The sequence below is a fragment of the Athene cunicularia genome (genome assembly GCF_003259725.1).
Source record: "Athene cunicularia isolate RWA chromosome 20 unlocalized genomic scaffold, athCun1 chr20_part2, whole genome shotgun sequence".
Classification (NCBI taxonomy): Eukaryota; Metazoa; Chordata; class Aves; order Strigiformes; family Strigidae; genus Athene; species Athene cunicularia.
Genome location: NW_020799126.1, coordinates 956000 through 967070, shown reverse-complemented (window position 1 = coordinate 967070; position 11071 = coordinate 956000). Strand labels below are relative to the sequence as shown.

General features: G+C 52.4%; 1 protein-coding gene across 1 annotated transcript; it reads right to left on the bottom strand.

Moving 5' to 3' along the window:
- Window positions 1-9302: 9302 nt before the first annotated feature.
- On the bottom strand, window positions 9303-11067 carry PDRG1 (p53 and DNA damage regulated 1; the record flags this gene model as incomplete). The annotated part of the gene is made up of 3 exons (XM_026862367.1): window positions 9303-9647; window positions 9961-10041; window positions 10881-11067. Coding segments are annotated over 3 exons (351 nt in total), but the record flags the coding sequence as incomplete, so codon positions are not given.
- Window positions 11068-11071: the final 4 nt, after the last annotated feature.

Here is an 11071-nt window from a genome sequence, read left to right as displayed (position 1 = left end):
GCCCTAGAGCCGCCGGGGGGGGTGCGTGGCAGCCGCGCCTCCAGAGGGGGCTGCGTTTCGGGGTCCCCTTTGTATCCGTGGGCAGGTTTAGCTGCGACAGGTAAAACTCTTGCTGCCTTGCTCTCTCCGGGGTTTGTGTCCCCGCTCTGAGCCCTCGCCAGCCCGGGGGGTTGGGGCGCGGGGCTGTAGCCTGCGGCGGCCCGGGGTGCCGCTGCCCGCTGGGTTGGGGTGGGCAGCGCTGGCTGCAGCAGGCGTGGTGGAACGTGGGTTTGCTCTGTGCCAGCTTCCTGGGTTCCTGCAGAGATAGGCAAAAATCGAAATCAGGCCTGCTTCCACAAAGAAAAACCAATTCTCAGTGGTTTCTGTGGTGTTTTGGTTTATTTTTTCTGGGAGTATGTGGTGCAGTTGATCCCCAGAAACTTCTCAAGAGCAACTAAAGTGAGTCAGGCGGTGGGAGCATTTGTTGTGCTGAGCCTTCTATTTCTCTTTCTACCCAGCTGAGTCAGAAGAACTGCCTAGTGAGGAATCCGAAGAGTTTTCGGAAGCAGTTAGAAAGAGAAGCAGGGAGGTTTGAGGCGACAACATGTGCCTTTATTCCAGAGACCTTCAGAATGCTTTCAGAGTGCCATTTGTTTGTGGAAGAATTTCGCAAGAATTCTGGCACTGCTCGGATTATGAAACCGGTAAGTATGTGGTCTCCCCGGGAGAGCGAGACGGAGATGAATGGATGCCTTCGTTCTGCGGAGGGAGAGGAAAATATGCAGGAAATCCACAGGAAGACCTGGGCAGAGCAAGGTGGCGGGAGCAGGAGTGCTCCTGGCCAGTTTCCTGGTCAACACATACCACCAAAACACTTCTTCTTGTGTCACAATTTATTTCATCAGTCGAGAGAAAGCTCGGTTTCTTTACAGAGCCAAAGTTAACTCAGTGGTGAAGGTATAAAGTGCAGAGCTCTTGTGTGGAGGAACAGACTGCGCGCCCGGGGGGCTCGCTGTGGGGTTACGGCCGAGTTCATGCTCCGAAATCTTTTGGTTTGGCTGCAGGTGTGCCAGAAGGGGGGTGCAGGGCAGCTGTCTAATCGGGCGTCTGGTGAAGCAGCGTTCTAGGGCAGCCCCTGAAGAAGGAGCTAGGAAAACATCTGCTTGGTTTGAGGGAAATCCGACTATGTTAGGTGTCAGCTGGTGTGAGCCCAGCCAACCGACAAGGAAAAGCTGTGTTTCCTTTAGAAATTAAAACAATACAATGTGGCGCTGAGAAACACCTCGCTTCTGCCAGATGATTCAAGCCATCTAACATCATGAGTATCGCGCTGCGGTGCATAATTAAAAATACACCCATCTGTGAGACCTGGGAGCGAGCAGCCGCGGGGAGGATTCGCCCCACCCTGCGAGTCAGGCCCACGGGTAAGGGCACACTCGTGAGAAGTGCATGGGAGGTAATTATGCAAACTAACGCGAATTACAGCCAGGAGGATAGCAGCTAGTGATTATCTAACTCTACAAATGGGAACGTGTTAATTGGCAACAAAAAGCCTTCTATTAAGCTGCTTTTATGCCCACAACCTCAATTAACGTGGTAAATAACCAGAGGACAGTAAACAAGGGTATACAAAAAGCCTGCGATTACTGAAATTATACCAACAACTTAAATGAAATAGTTTGTGGCTGACCCCAGAACTCGCAGACAAGTAAAAATAAACTCCATGTTACTCCCTGTGTCAGTCTGTGCTCCGCGTGGTGATGTCTCAGGTCGCTGCCTCCCACACGAGGAGGTGGTCGGTCAGGATGCGCCCGGTGGCTGCAGGACCTCCCTGGGGCGCTCCTCGGGTGGCTCCTCTGGGCCACTCCTCGCCCGCTTTCAATACATCACGCAGCCTGGGCTGTCTTCAGGATTTTTCTGCTCTTGCTTGCCATAGTTCTCTGACATCTCTCATGACTTTCTGGTTTAATTAAGTTCTTCCGTAACATACACAAATTTAAAATGTGCCTTAACAAAATTCCCGACAGCATATGTTGTGTTACTTATGTTTCTGCAAGCATGTGACAGAGTTTGTTTATTCCTGTGGAACTTCCCTGTAGGCTGGCTGCCTGCTCTGCCCTTTTCCTCCAGGAATCCTCCTCACACTTACAAATCTGAGCGTTTTGCACTGCAGAGCTGTTGTTGGGTGTCCCCCCCCAACCTTAAATAACCGGTTGCACACAAACAGATGAACTGGGTTATGCAGGGCTTCCGCACTGACATTCTGGGCAACCACGGGAAGTGCAAATGTTAAAGCCTGTAACTCTGCTCTTCCATCTGTAGGTTGGCAGATCACGAGGTGAAGGAATTTTCCTCTTCTGAAAACTGAAGGATATCCTTGATTGAAGAAGGTGAGAAGGACTCTGTCTCCTCAGGGAACACCCAACAAGCATTTTCGGTTTCTTGCTCTTATTTCGTCCCCTCCTCCTGCCGGTGACTTGTTCTGTTCTCCTGTGCCTGTCTCCTGCAATACCCCCTCGCCATTCCCCAGGGCAACAGCAAAGTTTCTCACCGTGGCTTTTCCCAACTGGTCGGATACTTTATCTGGGATCTGACTTCCCACACTTTGTGTGCATAGTTATGTGTAAACCTCTGACCTTAGGTACGTCCAACACTAGGCAGCAGGATCAGCACCTGGGTTATATGATACATTTTTCTGCGTTTTTTGGTTGAAAGCTGACTTGAGAGTGTATGTAAGCGCAAGACCCTGTTATTACACCCGAGGAGGATTTCCCTGCCTTAACGCCGGTTGCTCCTTTCCTCTCCTCCCAGTACGTCCCGCTGAAGGCCTGGTTATGCAGAGGTGGATTTGCTCATTTTCCTAATAGTGATTTACTCTGAATAGCAGAGATGATCACTGTTCCCTGCCTGCGTGTGCCTGGGGTCAGACGCATCAGACCAACCTTGTCACTTCTGACTCCTGCAAACACCCGAGGGTCCGGCTGGCCTGTCACTGCCGCTCGCACCCGGCCTCTCCCCAGTCTTCTGTCACTGGAAAACGGGGGTCACCAGGTCACTGGAAATGTCAGTTTGACAAATCAGCTAGGACTGAAGCTGAAATGTCAGTCCTGGTTTTATTGTTTGTGGTTGAGCTTTGGCTGCCTGCCTTCCTCAGCTTCACAGAGCGTAAGGACAGGGGGGTTCATGGGAGAGAATGACCTGATTTCCTCCGTCACGCTTGCTGCTGTATTGACTTTGATACCTTTTGGGATGATGTGTTAATCAGATGAAAGCTATCCCAGCTCAGTTTGATGGCTGAGGAGATGGGAAAATCCATCACTTCTCTCTACCAAAGTTCAGCAGAGTTCGTGCTTGCTCCGCATGATCAACAGCCCTTCCAGAGCGGGGTACGGACGTGCCTCGGGTCGGGGCGTGCTGAGGTTTGCAGACGTGGTGACACCACGAGCTGCGTGCCAGCCGTGAGCTGCAGTTCTAGCTCGGGGCTGGCACTCTCATTTTCTAGATGCCCCTCTCAATTACTTCTGATCTTTGTTTTTTCCTGCCATGTTTAGTAAGACACCATCGTGTGGTGCTGGAGTTAAGCTCAGGTGGTTGAAGCTTCTGATTACAGACAGGGAAGATAATTAACGGGCACTGGGGCAGAAGAGGACTGTTTAGAGCAGAGTTCTGTATTTATCTGTCTGATCCTTATCTCTACCTCATTCCAGATGTTCTGACAGTGCCGGGAAGGTGGGAGGTTTGTGCTGCCTGCAGGCAGTTCCCCTGCTGCCTGCCGTTGGGGCATCTGGCAGGTGCAGGCAGGCTGCCCCCCCCCCGCCCGCAGCCACGCCGCGTGCTGCCGTGTCCCCCGACACCCATAACCGTGATTTCATTGAGAGCAGCTTTAGGAGAGAGCCTGGGCAGGTGTTCTGATTTAATGCTGCTTTGCAGCTGTCTGCGCATCTATAAGGCTGATCTTTTTGACTTTAAACCTGACAACTTTCTGGTTAGCGCTCCTCTGAGACGGAGACATCTTAGAGCTTAGCCCTGCGCCTCTAAGACCTCAGTGGTACAGCAAGGTTGATGTTGCTGCACACAACTGTCACTGTTAAGCTTCCTCTCTCAAGAGGTGGCAGCTGAGAGAAAGAGAGGGAGGGGAAAAAAAAAAAAGTACAGATGGAATGTCAGATTCCTCATGAATCTGAGATGAGTGTCAATGTTTGAGAGTGATGGAGGATGGTGCTGAACTTTCCATTTTATGGGCTGCTCCCTTTTATAAATCTCCCATGTCTGGAGGGAAAGGAGGGTCTTTGCAGTACCCTGATAGAAGGGAAGATGTTGATTGCTGTTGGGGAGCTTCCGATGGGGACCTGGGGACTGTTTTTCCCCGCAGCCATACAGTTGTCAAGCCTGAGGAGTTCAGCTGCGTTGTGGGCCAGGTGGCCGCTGCCTTCTGGGCTCTGGCTTTTCACAAAGAATTCTTGCTGGGCTGTGGAGACTGTAGGGTGATGACTGAGAAAAATGACGTGGGTATCGGTGTGGTCATCTGTTGGGAACGGCTCCCTATCATTGTGTTTGGGTGCCTGAGGGCTGCGGGGGGGTGACTGAGCCGCTGGGCAGGGTCGGTGGAAGTTCTCTTTGCGGATACAGACACTTTCATCCGCAGCCTCCGGAGCGTTCAGGAGGTGACGAGCAGCAGCAGCCGCTGCTTTGGGCTCCACAGCTCTGACATCCTGACGCATCAGGCCAGCTGCTCTCCCCGGCACTGGGGTCTCTCGTGATGCTTCTGCATCCTGTAGGTAGGTGCTTGCAGGCTGGCTGAGAGGGAGCAACATGCTCCTGCGAGGTGTAGAGAGGCTTGAAGGGTTTTACATGAAGGGAGCTGCCATCTGGAAGGCTACAGCTGCTGCTGCTCCGAGTATCAGGGTTTATTAGCTGGGTGCAGCACTCTGCAACTTTGCCTGCAGGATCTCTAGCCCTGCGTTGTGAAACCCTGCCAATTTGGCTATTTCTGGAATATGTTCCCCTCAAGTATCAGCATGTCACACAAGTATCACAGCACTTGCCAGAAATGGAGGGTTCCTATCCTCTCTTCTGCCCGTATACCTTACGGCAGTGCCCCATCAGCACCGATAAACCTCCGGCCAGTGCCACTGGGCTGCCAGCACTAAACACAACCCGTGGCTAAAAGGCAGCCCCCAGCTGGAAGGGCTCTGCTAATTGTGGGGAAAAGGACTCCACAGGAGTCGAGGGTATTTAAAACAAAACAGCAACAAAAACCCCTTTAAAAATGTAATTTGACCCTAGAGGGTTTTGTTGTTTTTGTTTTTTTTTTTTTTTTAAATACAGGTTTTCTCACTGGCTAAGTGAGAAATATGTACTATTAAAGTTGAGCTGAAATTCTCAGAATTTTATCTGCTCCATATGCAACCCAAGTATTGCAACAGCAGGAACCCGAGAGCGCAACTGGCTTGTCATTACAGGAGCTGAGAAAACCCGAAACAGCAAACAGTACTTCAGAAATGACAAGCAAATAGGATTATTATTCTTTCAGCCTTAATCATGTAAAGTGCCAGCGGTACCATAGGTAAGGAAATTTCCCTTAGGTATGATTTATGTTGACAGTCTCTCCTACGAAATGTCTTCCCTAATTTATTTCAACTCTTCCCTCTAACGAGACGTGGTGGCTGGTGTACCTGCTGCAGCCCCGTGTCCTGCCAGCTTCATCCCGTATTTCACGTGGTGCCACTGGGGACAGCTTTATTTCTAGTGAGCGAATAAATGCAGCTCAGCTGTGAGCCTGGGTAGCTCTAATTTGCACAATCTACTCTTGTTCGTCGCCTCAAACCAAAATCCTGCTTAGGCAGCCCGCACCTAAAGAGCTGGAGTTACTTCAGCTGCTCGGGAAATGGATGAGTCGGAGTGAAAGTCCTCGCGGTCGTCAGGGTGCTCGGGGGCTCTCGGAGCTCTTTGAACGCCGCCGTGCTCGGAAGCTGTTCCCGGGAGACACCCACATTCCGCCACTAAAAAGGGGTTAATGCTCCTTCTGCGAATTCTCCTCGGCACTTACGGCTTCGGCTAGACTTTGGTTTTCACTTGTATGTCTTGCTGGAAGCTAGAGGGATTTTTTTTTTTTTTTGCGTTAGTACCATCGAGAACAGGAATAGAAACTTTGCAATAAGCTCAGAATGTTCTTTGGCTCGGCGCATGGGAAAGAGATTTAGGGTTGGATTTCCTATTGCTTCACACATACTCCTGCCTGCTAGCAGGGTAATGATTTTGTGGAGAGGCCTTTCTCTTAGACGAACCGTTGGCAAAACTGCCTGTTTCTCCCTAATTTAGTGTCATCGGATCTCCTCAGCTGGCTTCTGGAGGTATTATGGATGCTTCACCTTCCCGCACTGCCAGTAGCCCGGAAGAGCGTGAACTCAAGTGTCATCCTCTCAAAGCCATATTTCATACTGTGGACGGGGAGAGCAGGCAGGCAAAGATGGTTATTACCTTCTAGGGGTTTTTTTAAAAATGTCTGGAATGGATGCTCTGGTTCCGTGTCTTTCCTGGCAACTGATCGTGATATTCTAACCCTTACAGCGGTGAAATGATGAATTTCCAGAAACAGAGCAAAGTAAGCAAGCACACTGCCACTCCAGAGCGGGAATGCCAAGCGGCACGGGGCTGCAAAGGGAACGGAGTCCGTGTCAGAGCTGGGACTTGCACCCAAGCTCTCCCTGAGAGCCTTTCTGCATTGTGCCTCCTGCCCTCGCCACGTCTGGGGCTCTGTCCCCAGCAGCTCATCCTGTGGCGTTTTGTGACCGACTTTACGCCTGTGCTAACCTCAGGTGCTAACAGTAGGAAGATGTCCACTGCTTTCAGCTGTCCAGCTTTGTCTCTGATTGTCTGGGAGTTTATTCCTGTGCGCAGGCAGATAATTGTCATCGCTTGGGTACTCCAGGACGTGTGTTTGATGTTGTAGGCTGACGGGAAGGAGGCGTGTTGGAGGCTCTGAGCTGATACGGAGCGACGGGCCCGTTGGCGGAGGGGACACCAGGGCACTCGGGTGAGCGAGAACTTTGGGGAGAACACACGTGTGGGTGCGTCCTCATCCAGGCTGGCAGGGTGCCCTGCTCGCCTCCACAAGCCACCTGCACGTCAGCAAGGGGAGAGCACACGCCTTTCACTCCAGAACAAGAGAACGAGATCGGGCCTGTGAGCTCGTATGGGATGAAGAGAATAAAAGGAGCAAATGCTTTCCAGAAGCGGGTGGAAGCGACCAGGCTTGGTCTGGTCAATGTAGTGGGAACAGTTTTGTTCGTAGTCCCCTTTTCCAAGCGTTAAGTCACAGCAGAGTTCTTCACAGGCCAGTTTTGCTGCAAGACCAGCTCTGCAGTCACTGTGGTGACCGTTTGCTGGGCACTTCCCTGAAGCTGTGTACGCTACTGTTGGGAAGTAGCTCTCGGATTCTGAAGTCACAGTTCCCCGAGGCTGACGTGTATCATAACTTTATTTTGCAGTTTGCAGCTCGGTGTGCCTGCAGCTGTCTCTGGCTGTAGTTTCTAACAAAATGCAAGTGCAGCTTCACCTGAAAGTGGGAATTACATTCTCTCTACAGGAAGGGGATGTATAACTCCTCTGTGAACATCTTCAGTGCAGGCTGCTACAACGAGAGGAATAAACTGAAGCAGCTTTTCGGGAACCTTCCTGCACAGCAGCAAGTGTAATGCTGATCCCAAGCTTGGGATGGGAGAGGTCACCATGGATGAAGTTCACTCTCTCTTCCTCATAGCGGGCAGCAGCAGTTCCCACTTCTCTCTGGACACTGGTGACCAGCACAAGGCGCTGGCCTTCCTTCTTCAGAAGGCTGCCCAGCCTGGAAGCTGCAGTGACGAGATAATTGTGTGATGGTGACAGGGGGCACAGGGGGTGCTGGCTTCTGGGCTGTCCCTCTGCCCTGCCAGCACTCTACCATGTAAGAAAACAAAGGGGCAAAACAAAGCTTTTAGGGAAGGGCAGGCACCTGATCCTCCTCCTGCTACTACTATGGAAACGTGTCAGAGCAGAAAACCTGTTGCCATGATACTGTAAAAATAACCTCACCATCACGGTACGGAGCCGGCGAGTGGCTGTACTGCAGGGGTTGTGTAAGAGCTCTGGCGGGGGGGTTGGCACCGATGCTGCCGCTCGCTTCCAGGGGAGATGCAGTTTTCTGGAAAAGCTGCAGGCGAGACAGTTCGGGTAGTAAGTCCATGTTATTTGTGTATCTGAAACTTAAGCCTGAAGTGGACAGCCTCGCTTCTTGCAGTTGTACATTTAGGGTACATGGCGTTAGCTACAGAATTTTAAAACTTAGATCAAGCAATGGTAGTTGTGGTTTCTTTAAATCTAAAAAGCCGTCTCAGTTTTAAGGAGTCTGAAACGGGGCGGTTTTGGAACTCTGCATAATTGGAAGTGTGTGTGGAACCAGACGGGGCAGTGCTGGGCTGCCTGGAGGAGGCGCCTTGGCCCTGTTAGGCCGGGAGGTGGTCAGGGGGCCAGGAAAACGCAGGTGCTGGGTTTAACGATCTGCCGGGCTGTGCAGAAGGGAAGAGAGCAAGGGATCGGGCCCAGCTCTGCGTCAGGCCTGCGAGGTTTGACAGGACGGGTGAGCTACCCCGAGAGCCACAGAAACGAGGACAACCACCACCTTTAAAGTCTTAAAATTCAATCCAGAAATCTCTCTGCAGAAGTTCAAAAAAGAAAGGGCTTGGCAGGACCCGCTTTCCTGTACACAGGAAAAAAATCAAACTACTACAGTCCATTATTAATTACAATTAATTTTAAAAAATTTTAAGGTCTTAACCAAGTTGTGCTGGGGTAACAAGTTCAGACTAAAGGAGGTGGTGTGAAAGACAATACATTTTAAAACCTTTGAGGGAACTACTACTGGTTAAATCAATTGTCCTTTTACTACAAGAGAGGCTGGGTGACTATTCCTGCCCAGCCCTCTTCAGGCTGCTTTTTTAAATATACATATATTTCAGCCCTTCATTTCGTTTTGAAACCCTCATTTCTGTGGTCTCTTGCCTTCCAACTTAACAGCAGAACATTTTTTCCCAGCGAGACTAAAAGGATGCTGCCTCCTCCTGTCCCTCCCTACACATCTCTAAAGAGATTCCTGACGTGCCTCAGATGTAGAGCTTGGCTTTGTTTTAATACCACGGGCGCTCACAACTGCGCTTCTGTGCTTCGGGCACGCCGTGGATTCCCAACGCCTCCTACTCCTGTTCTCGACGTGACAATGAACCAGCTCTGAAGCCAAACTCCAGAAGCACTCGTGTGAAAACCCAACAAGGAACGTCCACACGGAGTTAGGAATGCCTTGCTGCTTTGATTTTAATAATCCCACTTCCACCCCAGCCGTGTCCCAGCCCTCCGGGCTGCAGCAAGGAGCAGGGAAGGGTTCGTGATCCAAGGGAATGGCAGCGGCATAGCTGAGGAGCCGAATGCTTCCCAGGGACCTCGGCCAGGGCAGGCCAATCTCCTCCCACAACCCCCGAAGGCCGCAGTTATTGCAGCACGAGCTCCACGGATGACAGCCCAAACGCGTGCTGTGACAATGGCACGGCCACCTCAGCCCTCCAGGATGCGATTGATGAGCTTCATTTCCTCCGAGGTCATGGGGTTCAGGTTAAATCCTTTCAGCTCAGCTTTACCTGAGATAATATAAGGAAAAAAATCAGGATTTTGCTGTAAGTGAAGCAGTCCACATTAAACTCTAGAGGGGCTGTGGGGAGGGCAGGGAAGCTGACGTGGGGTCACCCCGGTGTGATGTTGGGGCCTGTTTAGCGTGTTGGTGGGTGACAGCTCCGCACCAGGAGCCATGCGATTCCCTGGAGCAGGGAAGGAATTGCCAAGTCTGTGGGAAGGCAGCTGCAGGAACACGCAGAGCTCAGGAGTTTCTGGACCCTCCCGACACACGACGTCTGCTCCCAGAGATCAGGACGGTTCCAGAACAGGAGCCTTTACCTTGAGCTTCGAAGAGGCGGTTGACCTTCACGCGCAGCTCCTTCCGGAGGTTGTTTATCTCCTCATCCAGATGTTCCTGGTCTGAGACAAGCGGGACAGGAGTGAGGAGGACTGTGGGCCCTGGGGCACAGGCAGGATGCTCAGGGATGGGGAAACCCAGCCCCAGGCTCTGCCCCGGGGTCCCACCCTGCCCAGGGGGCTGAGCCCCGCGCTGCTCCGTGCCTGAACGCGCCTCCCGGGGCCCTGCGACGGCCACGACCCGCCTGTGACCGCTCTCGGGAGGTTTGGGGCGTTTGGAATTCCCAGGTGTTGTCCCTCGAGGGGGGTCGGTACCTGGTGCGTGACACACCAACACCCACCCCGAGGGATTTAATCCCACACCCGCACAGAGCGGGGTGCTGGTGGTAACTGCACCCAGCCAGCACCCCCAAAGAGACCTTCAGTGCATTTATACACCTCAGAGCACACAAAGACGCGTTTACTGCAGTGCCCGGGGGTTGGTTTCGCGCTTCGTCCCTCGCTGGTTAACAAATCAGCTCGACTTAATTACAGCGTCTTTTAATTCTTCTGCGCAAACTCAAGGCCGGGGCGGGGAGGGCACGTTTTCTTGGCCTTAAAAACGAGCCGGTGGCCGCAGCCTCCCCTCCACACCGCCTCCATCTTTTCCCCAGTTCCTGCCGTTTTTTTTCCGGGACAATCCTCCATCTCGGCACCTCTCGGGGCAGGATGATCCCCTCTGATCCGTCGTTTTAGCGTTACTCGGACACCCATTGTTTAGACAAAGTTGGAAGAACTCACTCCCTGGTTCCTTCTTTTGATCACACCGCTCTTAACTCGGCGACTCAGCCCCTGGTCTTGTTCTAGTTCCAAGTTTGGAACAAGCGGAGCAGCAAACGCCCAGCGCGGGGCCCTGGTCTTACCCTGGCGCAGCATCTCCCTGGTCCGCGCGTGCGGGAGCTCGATGAACATGTCCCCGAAGCAGACCATGGCCTTGCCTGCCGGGCACGGGAGAAAAAGGAAAAGGATTTTACCGAGAAGCTTCTCCCCCCGGACCCGCGCCGCGGGGCTCCGGGGGTCCGGCCCGGGGCTGAGGCGGCCCCGCTGAGCCCAG